We start from the raw sequence: 23,912 nt of genomic DNA on the forward strand, positions 1-23,912 counted from the left end.
AAATAAACAAGTGATTGTGGTTAGTTGGACTTTGTGCTTTGTGAGATTATTCTTTTCTTTTTCGATAAGCTTTACGATTGTTTACTCGATGATATTGGTATAAACAATGAGATGTCAGATTAATAATTCATCAGGAAATGCAACAGCAACAGACCAAAAATATTTCTTCCATGCAACGCACCAACTGAAAATTATTGTAGCTTTCTTGGCCCCACTGCCTCATTCCTACTTAGCATAATTATAAAATTACTGATTAATCCGGTTTATAATCTAGTTTAAAGGCTTGTTTTTCTATACAGAGAATGCTGCGTTTTAAATTACAAGAGTTAAAATAATACTTTTATTTTATTTTAAAGTCCAACTTAAAAAGCAATATTTTATGCTTAAACATACATGCTCTAAAACCTGGATTAGATAAATTAATTTAAGTTAATTTAAAATAACATTATTTCAAGGTTTAACAAAAAAAAATTAAGAATGATTTTGTTTTGGATCTCACCCAAGTTTTAATTGGGTCAATTCTCATCTGGTACATCTAAAACATGATCCGATCGAGTTAGATTTTAAATCGACAGACTATCTAAATCATTTACTAAACAAAATTAGATTTAATAAGATAGCTCTCAAACAAATGATAAATTTTAGTTTCTTTAAAACATAATATTCACTTTCAAGTTAAAATTTATAAAAATATAATTAATCAAATATTAGTATTTCATTTCATTATGAAACAATAATGAGATTCAAAATACAAGATTGCAAATTGTATAATATATCTCTGTGACACTATTGAACCAAACCCTTAAAGCATATCCGAGAAAAAAAATGCAAGAGGAACATTTAGGGTTTCCTTCTAATAGATTAACTGGAAACTGCTTTTCCTGTTGCCCTGCAACAAAATAAGGTTATCTTTCCCTGTTATGTCTTTTCATATGTGCTCTCTTGTACATGTTCTCCAAACAAACAAAGTGGAATTCTTAATATTGTTTTGTTCTTATAGAAGGACACAAATTTGTTTGTCAAAGGTTCATGTTCATGTGTTCATGTTGATGTAGATATATCATACCATCAAATCAAATTGCATAAAAGATTTCTATATGTGTCTTCTTATGTGACAAAAATGTATACCCATGAAAAAATGCCAAACATTATACTTAACATCTAATTAAGGTTTTATTTCCTTGGCAATCCCGGCAATCCCTACTAGATTCAGATTAAAACATTGTTTTGAATAAAAATATATTTTAAAATTGATTTAATTATATTTCTTTAAGTTTAATCAGGTGAATTAAGTTTATTAGATTAACTTTCAAACAAGTCTAAAAAAAACTCAATTTGAGTTCAGACTCTGAATCGATAAATTATAGAGTTGACTCGCTGGGCCAAGTCAGGTTTAATAATATGATCAAAACCATTTCACGCCTCTAATAAATGTTATTTTCATTTTTATTTTTAGATCTAAAATTAACAAAAGCTAGTTGTTATTTGAAAAACATTGTAGACATAAACTTATTAACATTGTTCATTAGAATAGTGTAATGACGTCTTTACCAAAAAAACAAAATGCCTTGATATTGGTGGGTATTTTGATCTTTTTGCAATACCCACTAGTCATTAAATGATTGACCAAGGGTATATGTATATTTTTATATTTTTTAAGCACGAAAAAATAACTAAATTACCCCCCAAAGCACGCTTTTATAAACTAATATGAAATGGTATTTATGTCTTTTTTAATTTTTAAAATACATTTTTATGCATCGAGGGCCTTTTGGTCTTTTCATTATTGTTCTTTTGTTATTGTTGGTTTCATGAAGGGGAATTTAGTCTTTTAACATAGATTAAATATTATCTAAATTAATGGAAAAATGTGTATGCATATGTGACACAACCACTGATGCGTGGAAGACGCCTACGCACTACGAATAGGGCGTGAGAAGACCTAATGACCAAAAATATCATTCTACTGTGTCATTGAAAGCGTCACCATATTCTTTTGTTGTTGGTACGACACATGTTTTTGATAGCGAGTGATTTGTTGCATTGAGGCTTTTTTTTCTTTTATTTTCTAACCCAAAAGGTACACTTGGTCCTTTTTATTGATGATATTTCAACTTCAGTTTTTTTTTTTTTTGATTTGTTTTTGTTCTTTACCATTTTATAGAAGTTTTATTTGTTTTTAATTTTATCATTCAATCTCAATTTTGTAATATGTTATTTTTTCCAATTTCATCCTTATTATTTTATCTTGTTTTTTTTATGGACATTTTGTTAAATTGATTTTCCTTTTCAATTTAACCCTTCAATCAAATTTCTTTTTATATTTCTTATTTCAATTTTGATCCTTATATATTCTTTTGATTTTTTTGGGCCTTTTGTTAAATTGATTTTTCTTTTCAATTTTACCTTTCAATAAAAAATAAAATTTATTTTATATTTTAAATTTTGATTTTCATTCTTTTAATTTTTTTTTTGTTTTGAATCCTTTTTTATAATTAGATTTTTTTATATAGTTTCATCCTTTAACATTTGATTAATTGAGAATTAAGTTTCATGGTTTTCTCAAATAAGATGCTTTCGGTCTAATGACTCGAGTCACGGATTTAAAAAGTTAACTAGATAAACAATATCATTACTATTATTATGCTAAAACAATATTGGCCTTTTCTTCATTAATGTTATACAATATTGTCATAGTGAGATTGATATTGTGGTTTAGGGTGATTTTTAAAAATATATTTTTACTTGAGAATGTATTAAAATAATTTTTTTAATTTTTTTTTTAAATTTTTGTTGTCAACACTTCAAAATCATTGAAAAACACTTTAAAAAAATATTAATTTAATGTTTTTTCATACCAAATATACATTTAAAATGTGCTAAACATAGTTTTGACGACAAAAACAAACCGTCTCTCATTATAACTTCTCATACATTGTAAAAGCTATTAAACACAATAATATGTATTAATGATATAAAAAAAAAGGATCTAAGTTGCTAAAATCATAGAGCACAAAGAAGGAAAAAGGGCTCTCCAGTGCTTCAAAAGAGTGCCATATATCTAAATTAATCAAATAACTTATCCGATCGAAAACTTAGATCAAAGCTAGCTCATACTGGTTAAGATAAAGACGGTAATAAGAAATATCACATGAAATGGACAGTTCCCTTTCCTTGCCTATATATGCAATTCAATTATTATGCCATGCATTGACAAGGTGAAGAGTTAGTCCTCTTCCATGTGATAATTTTTAATATTATACGAATTTTTATACATCAAAACTATTTTCCCCCAATCTAATATTAAATAAATATTTTCTTCATACATGTTTTTTTTTATCTTATATAGTTAAAGTTATTAAACTCGGTCAACCGACTTGAAACTCAAGTTATAAATTAAATGAATTAATTTAAATTAATTAAAATAATATTATTTGAATTTTCTAAATTTAAATAACATCATTTTACAAAAAAAAAAGAGAGAGGAAGAAATCAAACAGGTTTTGACCTTATAGTACTCCAGACCCTGTTTGTTTTTGCGTTTTAAAAGAGCTTTTGAAAAAATTTGAAAATTTTTATTTTTTTCTTTGCTTCAAATAAATATTTTTTTTGGTATTTTTAGATTATTCTGATGCGCTGATATCAAAAATAATTTTTAAAAAATAAAAAAAATATTATTTTGATATATTTCTAAGACTCCGTTTGGAAACTCGGTGCAAACTGCATTCCCGAAAAATTTACTTTTTTTGCTAAAAATTAATTTTTGTATGTGTTTTGGATCGTTTTGATGCGTTGATCTCGAAAATAATTTTAAAAAAATAAAAAAATATATTATTTTGATGCATTTCGGTATAAAAAGCAATCGCAACCAAACTTTGAAAGAAACTTAATTACAAAGCACTTCAAAAATTCACTGCTTTACATTTTCAAACAGGATCAAACTGGGACAATCCTGGGTTGAATTTTTTTTACACCCATCCTAATCTAGAAGACGGTTGACCTAAGTCTCCAATCAACCTCTCAAATTAGATTGGTTGAATAAGGATGTATATAATAATTCAATAATTTAATATATCAATTATTAAAAGTATATGACCATTAACAGCCATCAAAGAAGAAAGGAATCTATAAAAATCAAATCAAATTGCCTCCACCCGAAATACAAATACAGACAAATTGAGAATACACATTAGCATTTCTGTTCACACCAAAAATAAAAAATTTCTAAAAAAAAAAAACAAAATTCATATACTAAACCAACCAAAAGAGAAGTCAAAAGAAAAAAAGGGGCAGCTTGTGTAAAGAAAATAATAATTGTAAAACGTTGAAATTACTTTTGTCTTTACCACTCCCGCTCTCACCAAATCAACCCCTTCCATCACTGTCTCTCTCTCTATCTCTACTTATTTTCTTACATCGACAAAACAGAACCCTAAAACAAAAAACACGCAGAAGAGAGACAAAAAGAGAGAAAGACACTGCCTTTCTACAGCATTATCGACAAGAAATTCAATACCCGTATTACGTTTTTCAAGAAACAGGTAAGTTTTGCTTCTTTTTTTTATGTATTTCACTTTTTTTTTATGATTTGAAGTGTTGATTAAGCTTAAGTGAAATTTGTTTCTAACATGGTTTTATAATTTACTTGTTGGTCTTGCATGGTGGTTGAGAAAATGGGAGGAAAGAAAATGAAAAGTTTGAGTCTTTTGGTTTTTAAAGTACTAAATTTTTGTCATCTGAATTGTTAATTTAAGCTTAAGCAAGATGGTTTTAGGTTGTAATTTAGCTCAGTTAGATTTAGCTTGTTTTTTAATGAACTGGGTTTTGAAGCTTCTTGGTTTTTGTTGCCAATAAGGTAGAAAAGATTTGATTTTTACCTGAGTAATTTTTATTTCTACTTAAAATAAGCTCATATAGTTGCAATAAGCTTAGTCTCAGATGAGTTGTGTTTTGTTTTGTTTTCTGGTTTATGGTTTATGCTTAAATAGAGCACTTTGAGCTTCAAAACTTTCTTTCTTTCTATTTATTTATTTATTCATTGAATTCTCTCTGCAGTAAATTGAGTAAAAAAGGGATTTTGGGTATTGGCTTGTGGATTGCCTGATTGTATATTTTTTTGGTTTTTTTTTTTTTTTTTTTTTTTCTTAAAAGTTTCTTTTGCTGCATTGCTAAATTTTGCAGGGTTTTTGTGTTTATTAACCTATTGAGATTGATGGTCTGTTCAAATTGAGTTTTGATGGTGTTGTTATGTTGAGAGTGGATGGGGAGTGAAGAGGTTTTGGAGAATTCTACTCTTATGGATGTTAGTATGAGTTCATGCAATGGAACAATGGTCCAGCACACAAATGGCATCGAGGAGAGTGAGAATCTAGGTGCTGATCTACTTAAAGATTTTGATTTGTGCTGGGAAGATATTGAGGATCGATTGACCGTTTCTAGAATGGTTAGTGATTCGGTCATAAAGGGCATGGTATCTGCAGTTGAACAAGAGGCAGTGCAGAAGATTGCTCAGAAAGAATTGGAGTTGACTAGATTGAAGGAAGAATTGCATCTTTACCACGTGGGCGCAGATGAAAATGAATCTGTGTGTTCAGGGATGTGCCAAGAGCAAAAATATAGAAAAAATGGTCTTTATTCTACCCATTCAGATACATTTGTGGAGCAAGCTATGTTACAAGAATCTTTGGAAAATCTTAAAATTGCAGTTAAAGGGAAGCTCAAGAAGCTCAAGAAAGAAATTCACAAGGTTAAAGGGTCCTGTTCTATGAGGAGGAATTCAGCTTCTGAAATTGTGGGTTTGAGTGGTATTCTTCCAGAAAAGGTGCCTGATAAATGGAGTGATGTGGACAGAATGCTTGAGGATCTAGGAACTACTCTGGACTCTTTCTACAAACACACAGATGATATGGTCCGTTTCTCCAAGTTATCACTCTTTGAGTGGCAGCAGGAGAAGGAGTTTCAAGCAGAAATTGAAGGGCTGGTTATCCAGAATTGTATTAGGGGTCTCCAAGAAGAGTTTGAGCAGAGTTTGTGGGATCAAAATACCCAGTTTTTTGGCAATGTAAGTGCAAGTTGGCTTGAAAAGGTGAAAGAGCTTTCAAGTTTACGTCAGGAATTGGATGCCATCGCAAAGTCACTGTTTGTATCTGAAAGCGGTCTGTTAATTTCTCATGGTTCCTTTGAGCACCGGAAGTCTTCAGGTCATCATGTTTCAAATGGAAATCACGATGAGTCTATAATTACTATGCCAGAAAATTTGGAAGCTGCCCAACTAAAGCACATGAACAGGGAAGAATTGTTTCATTATCTCAAGACTGAGATGACTAAAATGAAGAGACACCATGAGTCAAAAGTGCAAGAGATGACGGAAGAAATTTTCAGCCTCAAGAGGGAGTACTTAAAAGAAAGGGGATCTTCTTTGCCAGTGAGGAAGGATAAGGACTTAGACATACTGAGGAAAAAGATCGCTGAGGTCATTTTGAAATTGGATGACATTCTTGTTGAAAATGAGAAAGTGCCTTCAGCGAGCAACAATGCAGAGAGTCTTGACAATATGAAGGACAGACTTGAATCCCTTCGTTTAGAAAACCATGAACTACGAGACTTGCTTGCACAAAAGATAAGGGAAATAAAGCTCCTTTCCTCACAAGTTTCTGATGCTACTGAGAAAATGTCACAACATTCTCTGACAGAGGTAAACTTGTTGAGAATAATCACAAATCTTAAAAGTTTAATAGAAGATACACATGCTGAAACTACAATCAGTGAAGATCTGCATAAAATACTTCTCAAGGAGTTCATGGGCCAGATCAAATGCTTCACTAAAGAATCAGACCTGGAGTATGATTTCATGGAGGGAATTTATGAAATTATATTCAGAGAAGCAGCTCAAAATGCCAAATCTGCTAGCAAATTGGAAATTGAAGATTCAGATATGGAGTCTATTATTACACAAGGGCTGTTGGAAGTTGGTCTTCAAGAGGCCTTCAAGGAAGCTGAGGAGAAACTTGGTAGTTTGAACCAGAAATATGTTGATGAAAATAAAGTTCGATTGACGCTTGAGATGGAAGCTATGGAAAAAGAAAAGGCATTAAGAATGAGCATTGCAGAGAAAGAAAAACTAGACCAAGATATACACTTGCTAACAGCAACAATTCAAGAGAAGGACAAACTAGTGCGGGAATCAACAGATGCGTTGGAAAAGGAGAAGGAAAATTTAGAGTTGGCTTCTAGAGAGCTTGGCAATTTAAGGGCTCAGACAAGTCAGCAGCGTCTATTAATTTCACAAAACAGTGAAGAATCTGAGATCATTAAACATGATTTGCTCGAGGCTTTGGACAAAAACAAACTTTGTGAAGAGGAGATTAGCAAGTTGCAAGAGAAGATTCAGCTAGTGACAGAGAACTTGAGGGAAGCTACTGAAGAGAAAAGCATGCTGCTTGCTGTTTCTCAAGAGAAGCAATCATTGGTTGAAGCAAGAGAAAGGGAGCACAGGGAGCAACTGGATTCAATAGTTGTTCTTGTCAATGGATTATCAAGAGCAGTTACTGATTTTGAAAGCAGAGCCACAAAAGAAATCAAAAGGAGTAGCTTGAGGTGATTACATTGCCATTGTTTTGATATAAGAGTTATTTATTTTCCCATATGTTAATTTATATTGACGTGTGGACACATTGGGGTCTTTTTTTTAGAATGGTAACCGTAAATGCTTAATGAAGCCTAAACTACACTACTGCGTGCACATATTCATAATATAAACGATTCCGCTGCTTAGATTATGCATGTGGGAAATGGTATGCCCCCATTGTATTTGTATTACCTTATTTTTTCAGATCATTAACCTATAAAGCTTGAAAGAGTTTATTATGCTGTAGAGGATGATGTTTTGACTGAAAATTGTTGCATAGTAGAGAATAAGTTTATTGATTAGAAACCAGCCATAACAATACATGGCTTTTTTGCAGGCTGGAAAATCTTAGTTCACAATCGGGTTCTCTTATTCAGAAGGCTGGTATACTTACAAGAATGGGATTTCTGCACAAGCAGAAGTTGGAAAGTAGGTGTTCTGACCTTCAAAAGGCTGAAGCTGAGGTATGCCTTAGAATTCACACTTTGCAAGACTTATCATATCTTTTAGTGGTTTGCCATCATCTCATAACAAATTACACTCTACAGAACACATGTATTGGTTGTTTTGTTTGTTTTTGCATACGCTATGCTTACTGGTTTGGAGATAAATTCCAATAACTTAAACGGTGGTGTATATGTCCATATGTAGAACTATGTTATTTCATTACTTGAGGAAGTAGCTTTTTATTTTTTTTCTGGAATGGTTGTCTTTTCTGATTAATGTTTGGATACAGTTTTCATGCTATATTCCAAAATATTAAAATATATAGGATAGACGTTAATGCACTGGCTTAATGGATAGAGAAGGCTTGACTCACATGCTCATTGGAGTTACAGAACCACCAGGGATTTTTTTTTCTGAAAAAAAAGACAGTAAGTATGAAGTAACCAACTTAAATTGAATTAATGAAAAAAATTGGAACCCTGGAAATCTTTTTCCTTTTGGAAATATTTTGAAGTTTTATTTGTTGGAGTAAAAGAAGATAGCGCAGAGAGGTGTATTGGGGAGATTTTTTTCCGCTTCATACTCCCATAGCTATGTGATCAAGATTATCTGCTATTTAAGAGGACGGAGCTTTTTATTTCAAAGGGTGAATTTTTTTGTGAATAAGTATATTCAGTGAATCAGTTATATTTTTTGTAATTTTGGGTGATCTTGTCCAATGCTCAACGCATCCTTTGCTCAACTCTTCACAGTGACCCCTGGTTCTTTAAGTTTTAATCCAATTTCATGAAAATGTACACACATGAACTTGAAAAAACGTGTATTGATATGTGTTTTTCATTTTTCTTAACTAGTTCACTGGATTTTTTTTGTCTGAATTTCAGGTTGATCTTTTGGGTGACGAGGTAGAAAATCTTCTAAGCCTCCTTGAAAAGATATACATAGCACTGGATCATTATTCTCCGATATTGAAACATTATTCTGGAGTAAGATGCTTTTTTCTTCTGCCACTAACACTTAATGTATTTGGAATTAATTTGTGTTCGCTTGCTTTCATTTTAACTTGTGTGTGTGTGTGTGATTGAATTTGATTATTTCTTGAAGTTGCAAAGCGGGACATGAGGGGGAGACAACTCTTTGCATAATTGCTGTTAACTAACATTTGCACAGAGTCCATTACATGTTTTGTTTTGAAATTGCATAGAAGTAAATGTTACAACTTTCCCTATGTTGGATGAATTCCATTCAGGCTTCAGCCACTCAAAATTTTCAATTTTGATCACGAAGAAACTAGTAAAATGAGAAGGTAATCCATGAATAGATTCAAACACAAAATAGATTGATTATTGAACATTTGCACATCAACCTTGCCTAATTTAAAATAATGTTTTTCATGGTTATACATTGCTAATATTGTAAGACACCCCATCAATACCCTTAAGACATTTAATTTTGGATTCATCCATTCATTAACCGTTTACTTCTTTTGTTGCAGATTACTGAGATTCTAAAGCTAGTTAGAAGAGAATTGAATGGAGAATCTATGAAACCAGTTTGATCCGACAAGGTAATGTTTCCAAATTAGGTGGTTCCATCTTAAACATTATGTCTTTTGGGACATGGCAAGATGAAAGTGAGCCAAAGGCCATTGGTGTATGCTCCTAGCTCAAGCTGTCACCTAAACATAGCATTCTGTATGTTGGAGTAAATTGATGATTATTTATGAAGATTTTCTGGTGCATTTTATAGGTATCCTCTCTTTATTTCCTCATCAATAAGTTTTGTTGAACAGATGATACTGCATAGTGAGGGAGGGAATTTTGCCAAGTGCCTTCGCCAACACATTGAAGCTTCAAACTCTTGCAAAGTGGAAAGCCAAAAAAATATTCTTAGTTTTTGGTGTCAGAAGGAAAGGGATGCAGTCTCCCCCTTGGCCTTTGGAGGGGCACGCCAAACGCCCGCAACAAGAGGCGAGGCAACTTTAGAAAACTTGGTTCTTGTGATGCAGAATGGTCCCACATTCCTGGTTCTGGACTGCTAGTCACAGTGAATCACAGACTGGTTCTGTGATTGACAGTTTTCAGTTCTCCGTCCCCCCTTCTGCCTACATAGATTATAGTTTTATCATACCATAGGTTTACAGCCTGTTAATGTATAGGTCTTTCTGCAGTTAATGAATCATTCTTGGTAGTTGGTAGGCAAGTTTTCAGCTGTCTTCATTCTTGAGATACGATAGCTGTTATCCCAAGTAGAAAAGAAATCTCTTACAAGCAGCAGATTTTTTGGGAATCATCAAAAAGTGATTCCTAATCAAAACTAATGAAAATCTTAAGCAATTTCCTTACCAGCATGCTGGTGGGATCATATTAATTAGTTTGCAATCAGAAATATAAATACTTCGAGACATCAGCAAATTTGGACACAGACCACACAGGAGCATCTAGCTAGATCAAACAATGGAGGACAAAGGTGGGAATAAACATTTAAAAACAAGCAGACAAAAAGGCATGTTAAATGCTTTTACCATCAATTCTCTAGTCTTTCATTATCTTTACGTACAGCTGAAAAATGGGGAGAACAAGCGCGAAATATTCTTCCAAAACATGTGGAATTTAAGAATGAAATGGATGTGCGAAGGGTTAAATCATGAACAAGTAGCTGCTTCTCATTTTTCTTTTTCCTTAAATGACGGCAGAACGAGCATATGAATTTCACTAAATACATTTTATTTCCAAGAAACCTTCCTCTATCTTGATCTGTACAGTAGAGAATTCAGCACCCTAAAACGGAACCAGTCAGCTATGGGAGCTCTCTGTTGATTCTTTCATCAAGAAATTCCAGGCCAGCAACGCAGACCCAACTGCTGGTTCGACCTGAATATTCAAAACAAGAATCAATACTGGTCATCTCACTCCCAAAACTCAGACAACTGTTCATTTTGCACCACGACAAGTACCTCCACACCAACAAGCCATGCTTTGAATTAAAGTGCAATTTAGTCCGAGGATTTCCCTAGTGATCCCTTTCTGGTTTATAGTTTAGAAAGTTGTAGCATTGCTCTTCTAATTGTAAATCACTAAAATCAGTTGCAACTTGGTTCAATGCATTCAGATTTGACAGGGGGAAAGGGTTAAATTTGACAAAAATGAAAGCAAGGCTTGAAATCAGGTTTTGCAATTTGTTGAGAAATGAATGCTTCAAGAATAAAAAGTGAATCGATGCTAACCTGTGGTCTAATGGGATGAGCCCCAGGAAACTGCTCCTGAATACATTTCATAACTTCTTTCCCAATATCCCAAGTCCTGTTAGCTTCGAGAACACCACCAACCATCACAACAGGGAAAGAACCATTTCCATCTGCAAGGAAAAAAAGTCTTTAAGAAGGTTAAGTTCATGAAAATAAAAGGTAAGAAAAGCCAACAGACATGCTTTACTAGATAGCTTTCCAAAATTGCATTCCTATTATTGTTAGAATGGTTTATATGGAATATATCACATCAACTTGCGATAAAGGCTAAAGAACACCATAACCAAGAGTTTAGGCATCCTGAGTTCATACAAGGGATCCCCCCAGTGCTAAAATTTATATGAAAACGATGTTTATCTTGAGCAACATTTTAAATGAGTATAGTCAAATCAGGTTTGCACCTTCACCGCACAACTGAAGTCTTTGGACAACAGCCTTCACACTTAGAGCCAAGTCCTGGACTGCATTGACCAAGATCTTAGTTGCTACTTGATCGCAAGCTTCTGCACAAGATACCACTTCTGGAACAAGTGCTGCAATGCGTGCCCAAGATGGATCAGCATAAGTCCACCTAAAAAACCAATGAAAAGATAGGCATCAGTTCACCGAATGATTATCAGGGGGCTTTAGAGGAGCAGGATTTCTCTTATAGCCATTTCATTTAATACTAAATATCACGTCTTTAAACCATTTGTTGGTTACATATATGCAAGGGGAAAAGAAAATAAACAAGAAAGGAAAAAACATGAAAAGGAAATACACAGACAATGAAGGATACTTCGATTTCAAATTTCAAAGTTCAAACCAATAATTGAAAATAAAAATGATGACCAGAGTCAAGACGGTTTTAAAACAAGTACCCGATAAGTTCATCAGGAGACGAGAGACTGAGTGCCTTCAAAATCTTATTTGTTAGCATTGTCTGTGGACCACGACCATCATGAGCCCTTATTACTGCAGTCAGTGCCTTTGCAGCAATTCCATATCCACTGCATTATCACACATTACTAAAAAAAATTTACCATACTTGAAAAGGTAAGAAGACTGTAGCAAATGATCGATTAACAAAGCAATTTTCTTTTTATAAAACCTCAAGCTATTAAAAGCCACTGGATGTTATTTTCAGAAAACGAAGTAATTAGCATTCAAACTGTTGATTATTTAAGAAGAGACAAGGAAACTAAAACTCAAACCTATCTCATACACCCTGACTGCATTAGGCAAAGAACTAACCACACACTGAGTGTATAGCGCATACCTCCCCCAATCACCTAGGACAGGTCCTGCACCTGAAGCTCGAGCTTCTCTGCCATCTTCAGCAAATCCATAAGAAATGCACCCCGTACCAGCAATTAATACACAGCCATGAAGCTTTCCCATGGTCCCACTTGCAAGAGCAGCAACAGCATCATTCTGAACATACAACTTCACATGGCTAGGAAATATTTCTCTGTAAAAACAGAGCATCTGATTCAGAACAAGACATCCACGAGTAATTCATTGGTAATAAGCAAGGAGAAGGAAAATAAGAAGCAAGTAGTAATGGTGCGGGTGAATCTATGGCCACAAGCAGAAAAATATTTTATATGGAATTGGGAACATTCCAACTAAAACACGAGGAGAAATGAAAGCAACAAGATTATATTTTAAGGTCTCAATGAACAATAATAGGCTCTTATAAGACATGAAAAAAGATAGAATTTATGTTCAATTTCCACTGGTCAGGTCACTGCACAGTGAGAAAAAAAGGTGCTAGGTAATACTCCGATGCAAACCTTAGCCAGTTTAGTATCCTTTCTTGATCAGTTGGATGGTTAACACCAGAAACACCTAAACAAACAGCATGAACAGCCGACCAATCAGAACCTGATTTTGAGAGGGCTTCAGCCATAACCTCTTCCAATGTGTCCCTGGCAGCAGTTTCTGTAGGATATGATACATGAACAGTAACTAAAAAAAGCAAAGAAAATGAAACAATGTTTTGCCATTTTGATTCTTCAACGTTGACAATGTGAGAGAATGTTGATATTATATTTATGTATTCAACAATGGTGTGGAGAACATAAAGGATATGACATAGGGCTATAATAATTGAAGGTTTATCAGAAAATTTTGATTATTAGCGTCCATATTGGAACTGATACAGAGAAGACAACAAACATTATGCATTAGAATTCTTAAAAACTACCAACTTAGAAGTTCATTTAAGCATCCAAGAACCCCTATTCTCAAAAGAAAGCATGAACAAATCAAGTTGATCAACCAAAAAAAATAAAAAAAATCCAGGCGACAATTGGCAAAGCTAAGAGATCAGCAACCTCAAAAAAGTGAGTTCAAGTGTTGTGCAAACAATACAAACATTAAAGATATTAATCAGAGGGAAGAGTCCACTCTACAGCAGCTTAATTACTCTAAAAACTTCCCCGTATAAACATACAATCAGATTAAATTAGGGGCCAAAACATATAGCTTAGCATTGGTACCAACAAATCAACTCCAATTTGTAAAACTAAAAATAATTGGGGACAAAAAAATTTAAGAGCAGATCTCCGAAGATTATAAGGTGAAGGTCTAATTCCATTTTTATTTTCCTTTTTTCCCCATAAAGTACCAAACTTTGAGTCCGATTAAAGGGAAAAGAGCCAAAATTCAACCAAATTCCCATCTGAGTCAGTCCAAATCATAAAAACTCACCAAAAATCATTAACCTAATGATCACCATAATCAAAACCCAAAACAACCCACATCAAAAACAAAAAAAGATTCAAACTTTAACTAAATCAAACACCAACCACTATATCCACCATTCGAAAAACACAAAAAAAAATCAAAAGGGTAACAAAAAAGAACAACAAAAATACCTCCAACGCTGTTATGATTGGAGCAACCAGAAACAGCACGTCCAAGGATAGGAGGAGGGTTAGGGAGGGATTTTGAGGAAGAAAATAAAGGAATGCAGACACAAACAGTTGAAGTAGTCCCACCATCAATCCCCAAAATGACTCTATTATCAGACCCATCTCCATTTTCACAGTGATCATGACCTTCAACTTGTTTTTCATGGACATTTAAATCTCCATTGCTTTCCCCATAATTATTCATCGTTGAAACAGAAAAATATCTCTAACACTCTCTCTCTTTCGAAATGAAAGATTAAAGAAAAGCTATGAAGGAAAGAAATACAAGTTAGAGAACGATGACTTTAACCAGAAGAACGGAGACTTTGACATTAGGATTTTTGTTTGATACGGAGAAAGTGTGTACTATTTTTAGTCACTTATTTATGAACAAATTTATAACTTAGTCCAATATGTTTAATGTGGTCAAGCAGTTCTTAAGATGAGCAACTCGGAGGATAGAGAGTTTAAACCCAATTGACTTCTTCTTGATGATTCTTGCTACCTCAGGCTGGAAGAGATATTGAATTTGTGTAAATGGACAGAATGAAGCAGCAGCAGCTAGTAAAGCTAAAATCAACCAATGTCCCAACGTGGAGCCTCTCGTGACATGCTTTCTTTCCCCTCTTCTTATTTCCAAGTAAAGGATGAGGCTCATGCGTTGTGTTCTTATTATGCATGTGATTATGTATTTAAAAATATTTAGTAATTAATATATAACATAATTTTGTATGGATTAAGAAAAAAATATAATTTATAATTTTTTTAAATCTACTTTTTTTTCAAACCGCAAAAATCATATTGGCCCCAAAGCCCCATTGCCGGCTCCCATGGTCTTGGCCTATTGGGGACTCGATGTAATCCTGCTTCTTCTGGCAAAGATACTTCAATGGTACAACGGTCAGCAAGAGTTAAGGGACTGAGTTGTGGGTTTTCAACCATGGAGGACTAAGTTGTAATGTTATTCAAGACAAAGGGAGTAAAGAATAATTTACTCTAGGAAATGTCGATGGTTTGGACTTTGGAAATTGTGGCGTTCTGTCCTGGGGGAATCGGTGAAGTTGTTTGCTGGCTAAATGTTCGTTTGGTATCTTTAGTTTTATTATTTGTTAATAAGGTCCCTCTAAGTTTTTTTTCCCTTTATTCATCCTCGCAATCTCTATTTCTTTACTATCTCCTACCTCCAGTAATCATTGATTAAATAAAATAGAACAATCATTTACTTTAAACAGAAAAAGATCTAGAAAAATATATTAAAATAGAATAGAAAAACAAAAAAATAAAATTAACTAAGAATAAAAGTTAAATTCAAAGTAATGTTTCAATGTGATTGCTAAACTTTAAATATGGCCAATCTTGTCCTTGAGTTTTAGCATATATGAAAGATTTCCATCATACAACTTAATTTTTAATTTGTAGAATTAAATTTATATTAGAGTTAGTTTGACTTAACTTATAATGGGAAAATTAAGCAGTGATTTTTGAACAAAACAAGTGCCATCCTCTGAAGGGCAATTCTATATCAATATCACTGTATAAACTGAATTTTCCATTCCTCTCATTTTATTGGAAAATCAAACAAAAAATAATAAAATAATTAGCTTTTGAAAATAATTCCATTCAGTTTAATGAAATCGAAAGTGTTTCAGCTTGAGATCGGATCTGTTCCAAAAAAAAAAATTATGCAAATGTGAGATCTAGTTGCTTTTGAGTCGAGCATGGCAGGTTCATATAATTCGTATTTATCATGAAACTAGCTAGTCGGTTTGCAGACTGATCAAAGTCTGATTGTGGGTTGGTGGGTTAATTTATATGTTTTTAAAAATTAAAAATAATTTTATTTTAAGTTTTTTTCTATAAATAAAAACAATGTTGTTTCAGTAAAAAAAATCTTATTTAAAATAAAAACTTAGCACAAATCATATTACAAATTAATAAGTCACCGAATTGATTAATCAGATTAATGTTAATCGATTAATTAGTATAATTTATTAGTGGAATAAAAAGTATGGATTGGTAGCTGAGATTATGAAATGATAAGGTTTTCAAAAATATTGTAAACTTAATAATCTCATTTCATTAGTAATTTAATAGAGATTAATTAGCATATGATTTTCTTATGTTAATGTATAACACTAGCTAGAGATATAATATTTGGTTGATATCCTACTATCTATTGTATCTCATCGATTTTTTTTCTTCCATAACATTAATAAAATTGATTTTTGAAAGAAAGAAAGAAAGAACGAAAGAAAGAGATTTAGAGATTGTCAAAAAAAAAAAAAACTATGGAACAAAATAATTTGATGGACTGACACAAGGAATCTTATGTTATTGATTGGTAGATGTGGTGGAACCATGTGTTTAATTAGCTAGAAGAACAATTCATAGAATAATATTTCTTACTCACTACTAGTGAATTCGAGGGGAGTTTTATGTTGAATCAAGTTAACAATTAATTTAAAAAATTTAATTAAGAACGAATTTTAATTCAACTTAACTTTTTTTTTTTTCATGATGACATTTTAAATCTTAAAAAAAAGTTCTTATTAAAATATCATTTTAAATTGATTAGATCGAGCTATCAAACTTATTACTCAGCCACGACAAAAACTAATCAAGAATTCCCTTTTAGCTATACATAAATAATTCATTGATTTTTCAATAAAATATGGAATTGCTAAACTTTAGAGATATATAAATGACTAGTTTGATTCAAGGTTGTTGGTCCATCAAATCCAATTTATAGACTTGTCATATAATCACTCAAAACTACTTGGATTTGATTGTTTTCCTAACCTTTTATTTTCTTGTATTATATTAAAAGGACTAGCAGTCCAACAACCTAAGCCGGATAAATTTCAAATATATTTATTTATGTTTTTTATTTTTTTCAACTAAAATGTTTATGTTTATATTATATATAATTTTTTCTTTCTAAAAAAGAAGAAGTAAATAACCAAAACATATGTATTTAAATTCGCTGTTAACTAAGCATAATGGATTCAGTGCACAAAAATCTGGATACTAAAAACCCTAATCTCTAGTAAAAAGAAAAAGAGAAAGAAAACTAGCGTGAGAAACAAGAGTCGGCAATGTATTCTCTCTTGTCCCACGCTGCATGAACATAAAGAAATTGTACTGACAAGGATATATGTATTTTCAATGCAATTGTGGATGCAGATTGAAGAGAGGAGGAAGACATGCAAGCATGTTAGATGGCAGGCATTAACTGGTTAATTTGACCATAGAGATGAGATCAGGACAAGGACCCAATAGGGGTACTCTTGGTACGGACAATAAAGGAGACAAGGCACAGCTTTTTTAGCTCTAGCTGAAACTCAAAGGGCAGTTTTGTTAATCCTCAGTCACTACAGTACAGCATCACTGCTCATCATCTTCCAGACATCTGCATGTGACCCACCTCACCAATAATGGAACCCCATCTCATCGATCTCTGGTTACACTGCCCAAAAACCACCATAAAGTAGAGAAAAATAATATCAAAAGATCACAAAAGATGGTGTCTTTGTGTGTGTGTGTGTGTGTGTGTGTGTGAGAGATAGCCTAATGACAACAGTTAAAAAAGATTATAATAAAAAGGAAGCTTAAGCCATGTCAGATTCTTGTCTTTAAAGCATAGAACGGAAAACTACAGGATGGAAAGAAGTGAACTTTTCCAATCCTTTTTTTTTTTTAAACTACAACCCATGTTCTATTTCCTTTGTTTTGATAGCCACAATTAGTATTTTCAAGATTTGTTTCTTGTGATAATTTTCTCTAGATTTCAATCTCATTTCCTGTGAGCAAAAGTTTGTTTCTTTACATCTCATTGCCATTTTGCATCCAGTTCTTGCATGTTTCTTCTTGGTTCATCAGATCTGAATGGTTACTGGGGTTGCTTATTGGAGAGGGTGGATTCATGGAGGATGTGCAGCTGGTTTTGATAAACATTCTTGGTTTTTAGCTTTTGAAGTCTCTGAAAGTGGGAATTCAGATGCCTGTATGGGACTAGAGAAGGTAACTTGACGCATTGTTGAAGTCTGTTGAGAATTCTTGATGCTGCTTTAATGTATGAAATTGTTGTGAGCCTTTTGATGATGGTGGTGAGGTAATTTGGGTGAATTAAGAGATGGGATTTTCACGCATTTTGTGAAATACTGTTTTTTTTTCTTGGTTGGTTCTTGTTGGACAATTGAGGATTGATTTTGTATTTTTGAAGGTTCTTGAGGGAAATTGGCAGTAATGGAGAAGGTCCAGGGAAGAGGGATTTGGGGTCTTGTATTTCTGATCATGGTGTTCCTATCTGTTAGCAGTAGAGAAGCTCAGTCAAAGCCTGTTTTGGTAAACTGTGGTGCAAATAGCAGTGTTAATGTGGATGGTAGGAGATGGATTGGTGATTTGGCCCCAAATGATAATTTCACTGTCAGTTCTCCTGGTGTTGCTGCTACTGATTCAAATGCTGATGGCAATTCAACCTTAGGGCCACTCTACAAAACTGCCCGGATTTTCAATGCTTTGAATTATACTTTTGCTGGAATGCAGGGAAACTACTTTCTTAGACTCCATTTTTGTCCATTCCCTTTTGAGAATTATAATGTCAATGAGTCCTCGTTTAGTGTCGTGGCTAATGGTCTGAAACTAATGACTGAGTTCAATGTTCCGGTCGAGATTTCAGACAAGAATTTACACTTGCAGAATTCCAACAGCAATTCAAGTTCTTTGTCCTTGGTCAAAGAGTATATTCTAACAATCAATGATGTTCTTGTGGTTGAATTTGTTTCATCTAGGGGATCATTCGGGTTCATAAATGCCATAGAGGTTGTCCCTGTGGTTGGCACACTTTTTGCAGACTCAGTTAGTAAAGTGGGTGGAAGTAATGCCAATTTCAATGTAAGCGGACGGGGGATTGAAACTATGTATCGGTTGAATATTGGGGGACAGGAGATCAAAACTAATCAAGATTCAGATCTTTGGAGGAAATGGGAAATGGATTCCAGCTACATGATTACAGCAGATGCTGGTGTTGAAATCAGGAATACTTCTAATGTCACTTATGCATCGAACAATGATTCCTCGGTGGCTCCACTTCTTGTATATGAAACAGCAAGAATCATGTCCAACACAGAAGTCTTGGAGAAAAAGTTTAACATGTCATGGAAATTCGAAGTAGATCCTGATTTTGATTATTTAATCCGGTTACATTTTTGTGAGCTGGTATATGACAAAGCAAACCAGAGGATTTTCAGGGTCTATATAAACAACAAGACAGCTGCTGATAGCTTTGATGTTTATGTACGGGCAGGAGGGAAGAACATAGCATATCATCAGGATTATTTTGATACGGTTTCCTCCAAGACCAACACCCTTTGGGTCCAACTGGGTCCTGACACTGCAGTTGGTGCTTCAGGAACTGATGCTCTCTTGAACGGACTGGAGATTTTCAAGCTGAGCCGAAGTGCGAATCTTGCATATGCTGACAGAATTGATTCAACTGAGAAATCTGGAAGTCATTCAAAATCTTGGATTCTCTGGTTGGGGGTTGGAGCAGGTGTAGCTTCTGTCCTCATTATTGCAATTACATTTACTTGCATCTTTTGCTTCGGCAAAAATCGAAGAAAACAAATGAGTGATGCCAAAGACAACCCTCCTGGATGGCGGCCACTATTCATGCATGGTGCTGTTGTAAGTAGCATTGCTAATAATAAGGGAGGGGTCCGTTCTCTAAATGGATCGTTGGCAGCGTCTACTAGAGTTGGCAGGCGTTTCACCTTGTCAGAGATTCGTGCGGCAACGAACAATTTTGATGACAGTTTGGTGATAGGAGTTGGAGGCTTTGGTAAAGTATACAGTGGGAAGATTGAAGATGGCACTCTTGCAGCAATCAAACGGTCAAACCCACAATCCAAGCAAGGCCTGACTGAATTTGAAACAGAAATTGAGATGCTTTCAAAGTTAAGGCACAGGCATCTGGTCTCGTTGATTGGGTTCTGCGAAGAACAGAATGAGATGATCTTGGTTTATGAGTATATGGCAAATGGAACTCTTCGAAGTCATCTTTTTGGGAGTGATTTCCCACCATTGACATGGAAGCAGCGACTAGAAGCATGCATTGGTGCTGCCAGGGGACTCCATTACCTCCATACTGGAGCAGATCGTGGAATAATTCACAGGGATATTAAGACAACCAACATACTGCTTGATGAAAATTTTGTAGCAAAAATGGCAGATTTTGGGTTGTCTAAAGCAGGTCCAGCTTTGGACCACACACATGTTAGTACAGCAGTGAAAGGAAGCTTTGGATATCTTGATCCTGAATACTATCGTCGACAGCAGTTGACTGAGAAATCTGATGTTTACTCATTTGGCGTGGTGTTGTTTGAAGTTGTTTGTTCTCGACCTGTTATAAACCCAAGCTTGCCAAAAGACCAGATCAACCTCGCAGAGTGGGCAATGAAGTGGCAGCGGCAGAAGTCACTGGAGACCATCGTTGACCCACGTCTCAGAGGAAATACTTGCCCTGAGTCATTGAAGAAGTTTGGAGAGATAGCAGAAAAATGCCTTGCTGATGAGGGGAAGAATCGTCCAACAATGGGGGAAGTTCTGTGGCATTTGGAATTTGTCTTGCAACTTCACGAAGCCTGGATGCGCGCCAATGCCACCACTGAAACCTCCATTACTAGTAGTCAAGCATTGGAGGATTTGGAACTTAGAGTAGCAGAAGAGGCACGACGCCCCCCTCTCGCCTTGGAATAAGAGACTGATAGACCTCACAATGAAGGATGATGGAGGTCCTGCTGAAACAATGGTTTTGGCAAATAGTATGCTGCAGCTGGATTTCACAGTGGAATGGCCCAAGTGTCTAGCGAAAGCTAGAAATTATATTCATTACAATGTTTTTATCATTATGGTCCTAAATTCTTTTATTTTGTTCAATCAGATTATATGCTTGAGGTAACTGTTATTATGTCCATATTAACTTTACTAGCAAGTGGAGTGAAGTAAGGCATGATCTTCATAGTGTTTTATATCCTATTCTATGTAATATAGCTTGTTCTGGAGTGTGGCAACAATTGTTTTCCAAAATGTTTTTTATTTTAAAATGCATCAAAATAATATATATATTAAAAATTATTTTTAACATCAAAACAATCCGAAAATATAAAAAAACTAATTTTAAACAAAGAATTAAAAAAAAAACATTATGAAGCACGGGTTGCATTGCAAATCCAAACAACCCTTAATCAAGTTGTCTCTTAAGTCCATTTTTGGGACTTGAAATACAGAAGATATGGATTTATTTCAATCCATGTCACTTTCATATTCTTGCATAGCATGACGATGAATGTTGCATTTTACACATATATAGGGAGCACAGAGTGGAACCAAATCCACAAGGTACAAATTCCTCTTCAACTTCACAATCAGATGCACAACTACTTGCTCAAGTTGCCCACAAGAATGGGCTATGGAGCTCAATCCAAAAAAGAAAATCCAAACTGTACACGGGGCATCAAAAATCGCAAAATGCCAACTACTATATCCTTTCAGGGTCTAGCCCCTTCAGAATTCAACAAAACAATTAGTCCACTCAGCTTATCCTGTATCCATATCATTAACAACTTCTGAAACCATCCATTGGATGCTGTCTTTTTGATAATGGAATCATTTTATTCCAAACCAATGTATTGGTGTGTTCTTGATCATTTTATTTCATCATGGTTAGCTTCAGGATTGTGGGAATAGAAGGTTTTGAATGAAGCAAAATACTCCTGAGGTAACAACAATTCCACAGATAGAAGAAAAAATCAATCATGAATCGAGGCCCAGAAGTCATCATCTCACGGGAGAGCCTGAAGGGCATGTCGAAGAGAGAGCAATGCAACAAGAAAATGATATTTCTGATCAGACTATGATGGTGCGTAAAATTATACAAGATGCTGAAAGGGTGGCTGTTGGTTTACTTGCAAAAAAAGTTGAAGCATAGTTTTTAATTTCAGTGCTTCCTTACTATTGTTCATTGGTTGTTAGCCATATCATAGAATTGTCACTTCTTGTCTGAAATAGAATATTTGAGTTTTGCAATTTTATTTATATTGACAACTTTTTTTCCTTAGGGCCATATTTATCTGTATGCATGGACTCATATCATCTTAAACTTGTTTACTTTTCCTGCAGAGCATGTGCAGCAGTCGAGTTGAGAAAGAAACTGCATGGAAAGAGATTTCCTCCTGATCCCATGGAGGCAGTGATTTCCAGAGCAGGTGCATGACTGACTTTATTTTATGAAGTGCTTTGCAGGCTGTGTTATGAGTTCCCATGTTCTTTGCACTTTTAGTATTTGATGGCATTTGCTCTTTTCACTGAGGGATTTTTGCGCTTCTGCTGACATTAAAATATATGGACCTTTATGGATGTCCTCTAGAAGTTCTTGATCTTTTATTTTGCTGCAGAGGGATGATCAATGATGGCTTGTATACAGAAACATCTGTTGGTTTTAAACCAATCATGTTTCAAGGTTCAATCAATGTTCTATCCTTGGTTTTATGATTTTTCTGTTTCTATAAATTTACAGTACTATTTTATCATCAATATCAATTTATATCATAGTTGCTTTATACTTTTGTGCTAAAGATGTCTAATTATGGCAGGTAAAGCAAGTCTCAACAACACAATTGCCTCTCTTTATTTTGAAAGCTTGGAAAACCAAGAAGAGAAAAGTGGTGATTTTGGGAAGGAAAGGGTGGAAATTGTGGAAGAAGTTGCTTCTAACTCATCAAAAGAGAATGAGTTTGATTGTTGTTGGGTAAGATGAATTATGTCCTTTTAATTGAAATTTGTTGAAAAGAAAAATAGAAACCCTAATTTTTAGATTGTTAGGGTTTGCTGATGTTTGTGAGAATTATAAATTGTGGGATTGATAATGGGATAATTGAGAATTTTTGAATTAGGGGAAGATTGAGAGAATTGAAAAATAAATTTTGGGTTTCTAACCTTTTTTTTTTAGGGGGGGGGTAGTTGTTGATTTAATTAGCATGAAAGGGATAATGGTAATGATAATTCAAGAGAAAAAATTAAAAAAAAATCAATGAGTAATAAATTTACCTAGGGCCGGCCATGGGGAACATTTGGAGGAGATGGGACACCGGTTCAAATTTGTGATGTTGTAGGTTTATTAAATGTGTAGGGAATGATAAATTGTGTTTGGAAAAGAGTTTTGGATTGAATATGTGAATTTCATGATACATGGATTTAGTGACGTGGAATGTGTACAAATCAATGTGGAATCCTTCAAGGATTAAGCGCTAATATAATTGTGGTTGAAGAAATAAATGACATGTATGGAAGTTAATTTTGTTGTTTAAAAGGTATAAATGATAGATAAAATTTTTATTGTGTATATGGTGTTTTGGTAGGATTGAATATTAAAATAAATACACTTGAGAAAAAAAAAAAAGAAGTAAGATAGATATGAAAAATTTAGGGATTTTTTCAAGATTTGATTAAATGGTTAGTGAAAGAATTTTGAAAAAAATATAGGAAGATATAAATTGGTTAAATTCTATTGTTTTAATAGTTTATGTGTTGATTGTATTTGAAGTTGGTTTTTTTAATAGGATGTATGACTTTCATGTTAGGTTTGTGTTGTAGGAAGTGTGAGAATGAAACTTTGAAACATTGATGTGAAAATGTG

The 23,912-nt window shown here is 33.9% G+C and overlaps 3 protein-coding genes across 6 annotated transcripts; 2 read left to right on the plus strand and 1 right to left on the minus strand.

The window, feature by feature from the left end:
• The first annotated feature begins 4,341 nt into the window (after nucleotides 1-4,341).
• LOC18103526 (WPP domain-associated protein) lies at nucleotides 4,342-10,438 on the plus strand. Of its 2 annotated transcripts, none has more exons than XR_002984616.2 (6): nucleotides 4,342-4,541; nucleotides 5,182-7,596; nucleotides 7,965-8,091; nucleotides 8,959-9,060; nucleotides 9,570-9,768; nucleotides 9,867-10,438. XR_002984616.2 is itself a non-coding variant. In XM_024611714.2 (6 exons), exons 2-5 carry the CDS (start codon nucleotides 5,261-5,263, stop codon nucleotides 9,630-9,632), a joined length of 2,628 nt encoding a protein of 875 aa, XP_024467482.2. In that variant the 5' UTR covers nucleotides 4,342-4,541; nucleotides 5,182-5,260; the 3' UTR covers nucleotides 9,633-9,641; nucleotides 9,867-10,438. The 2 variants fall into 2 exon arrangements, 1 of the variants encoding a protein (XP_024467482.2); XM_024611714.2 differs by having other exon boundaries at nucleotides 9,570-9,641.
• Nucleotides 10,439-10,582: 144 nt separating this feature from the next.
• On the minus strand, nucleotides 10,583-14,812 carry LOC18103527 (uncharacterized). 3 transcript variants are annotated; one of them, XM_024611715.2, is made up of 7 exons: nucleotides 14,183-14,791; nucleotides 13,097-13,244; nucleotides 12,562-12,771; nucleotides 12,182-12,310; nucleotides 11,723-11,892; nucleotides 11,301-11,431; nucleotides 10,583-10,947 (listed from the first exon to the last, which is right to left on the minus strand). In XM_024611715.2, the coding sequence occupies exons 1-7, from the start codon at nucleotides 14,421-14,423 to the stop codon at nucleotides 10,870-10,872; spliced, it is 1,107 nt and encodes a 368-aa protein (XP_024467483.2). In that variant the 5' UTR covers nucleotides 14,424-14,791; the 3' UTR covers nucleotides 10,583-10,869. The 3 variants fall into 3 exon arrangements, 2 of the variants coding, with proteins under 2 accessions (XP_024467483.2, XP_006377962.2); XM_006377900.3 differs by having other exon boundaries at nucleotides 12,580-12,771; nucleotides 14,183-14,774; XR_002984617.2 differs by having other exon boundaries at nucleotides 10,714-10,947; nucleotides 11,301-11,448; nucleotides 14,183-14,812.
• Nucleotides 14,813-17,361: 2,549 nt separating this feature from the next.
• Nucleotides 17,362-21,291, plus strand: LOC18103528 (probable receptor-like protein kinase At1g30570). Its single transcript, XM_006377901.3, has 2 exons — nucleotides 17,362-18,238; nucleotides 18,441-21,291. Exon 2 carries the CDS (start codon nucleotides 18,464-18,466, stop codon nucleotides 20,972-20,974), a length of 2,511 nt encoding a protein of 836 aa, XP_006377963.1. The 5' UTR covers nucleotides 17,362-18,238; nucleotides 18,441-18,463; the 3' UTR covers nucleotides 20,975-21,291.
• The last annotated feature ends 2,621 nt before the right edge of the window (nucleotides 21,292-23,912 follow it).

This window comes from Populus trichocarpa, chromosome 11 (assembly GCF_000002775.5).
Source record: "Populus trichocarpa isolate Nisqually-1 chromosome 11, P.trichocarpa_v4.1, whole genome shotgun sequence".
Lineage (NCBI taxonomy): Eukaryota > Viridiplantae > Streptophyta > Magnoliopsida > Malpighiales > Salicaceae > Populus > Populus trichocarpa.

Excerpts from the sequence above, each read along its gene's own strand:
- LOC18103526 (XM_024611714.2), top strand. The coding sequence starts at position 5,261 with ATGGGGAGTGAAGAGGTTTTGGAGAATTCTACTCTTATGGATGTTAGT. Across the intron at positions 8,092-8,958 it reads TTCAAAAGGCTGAAGCTGAG|GTTGATCTTTTGGGTGACGA; the intron begins GTATGCCTTAGA and ends TCTGAATTTCAG. Across the intron at positions 9,061-9,569 it reads TATTGAAACATTATTCTGGA|ATTACTGAGATTCTAAAGCT; the intron begins GTAAGATGCTTT and ends CTTTTGTTGCAG.
- LOC18103527 (XM_024611715.2), bottom strand. The coding sequence starts at position 14,423 with ATGAATAATTATGGGGAAAGCAATGGAGATTTAAATGTCCATGAAAAA. Across the intron at positions 12,311-12,561 it reads AGGTATGCGCTATACACTCA|TGGATATGGAATTGCTGCAA; the intron begins GTGTGTGGTTAG and ends GTGATAATGCAG. Across the intron at positions 11,432-11,722 it reads ACTTCAGTTGTGCGGTGAAG|ATGGAAATGGTTCTTTCCCT; the intron begins GTGCAAACCTGA and ends TTTTCCTTGCAG.
- LOC18103528 (XM_006377901.3), top strand. The coding sequence starts at position 18,464 with ATGGAGAAGGTCCAGGGAAGAGGGATTTGGGGTCTTGTATTTCTGATC.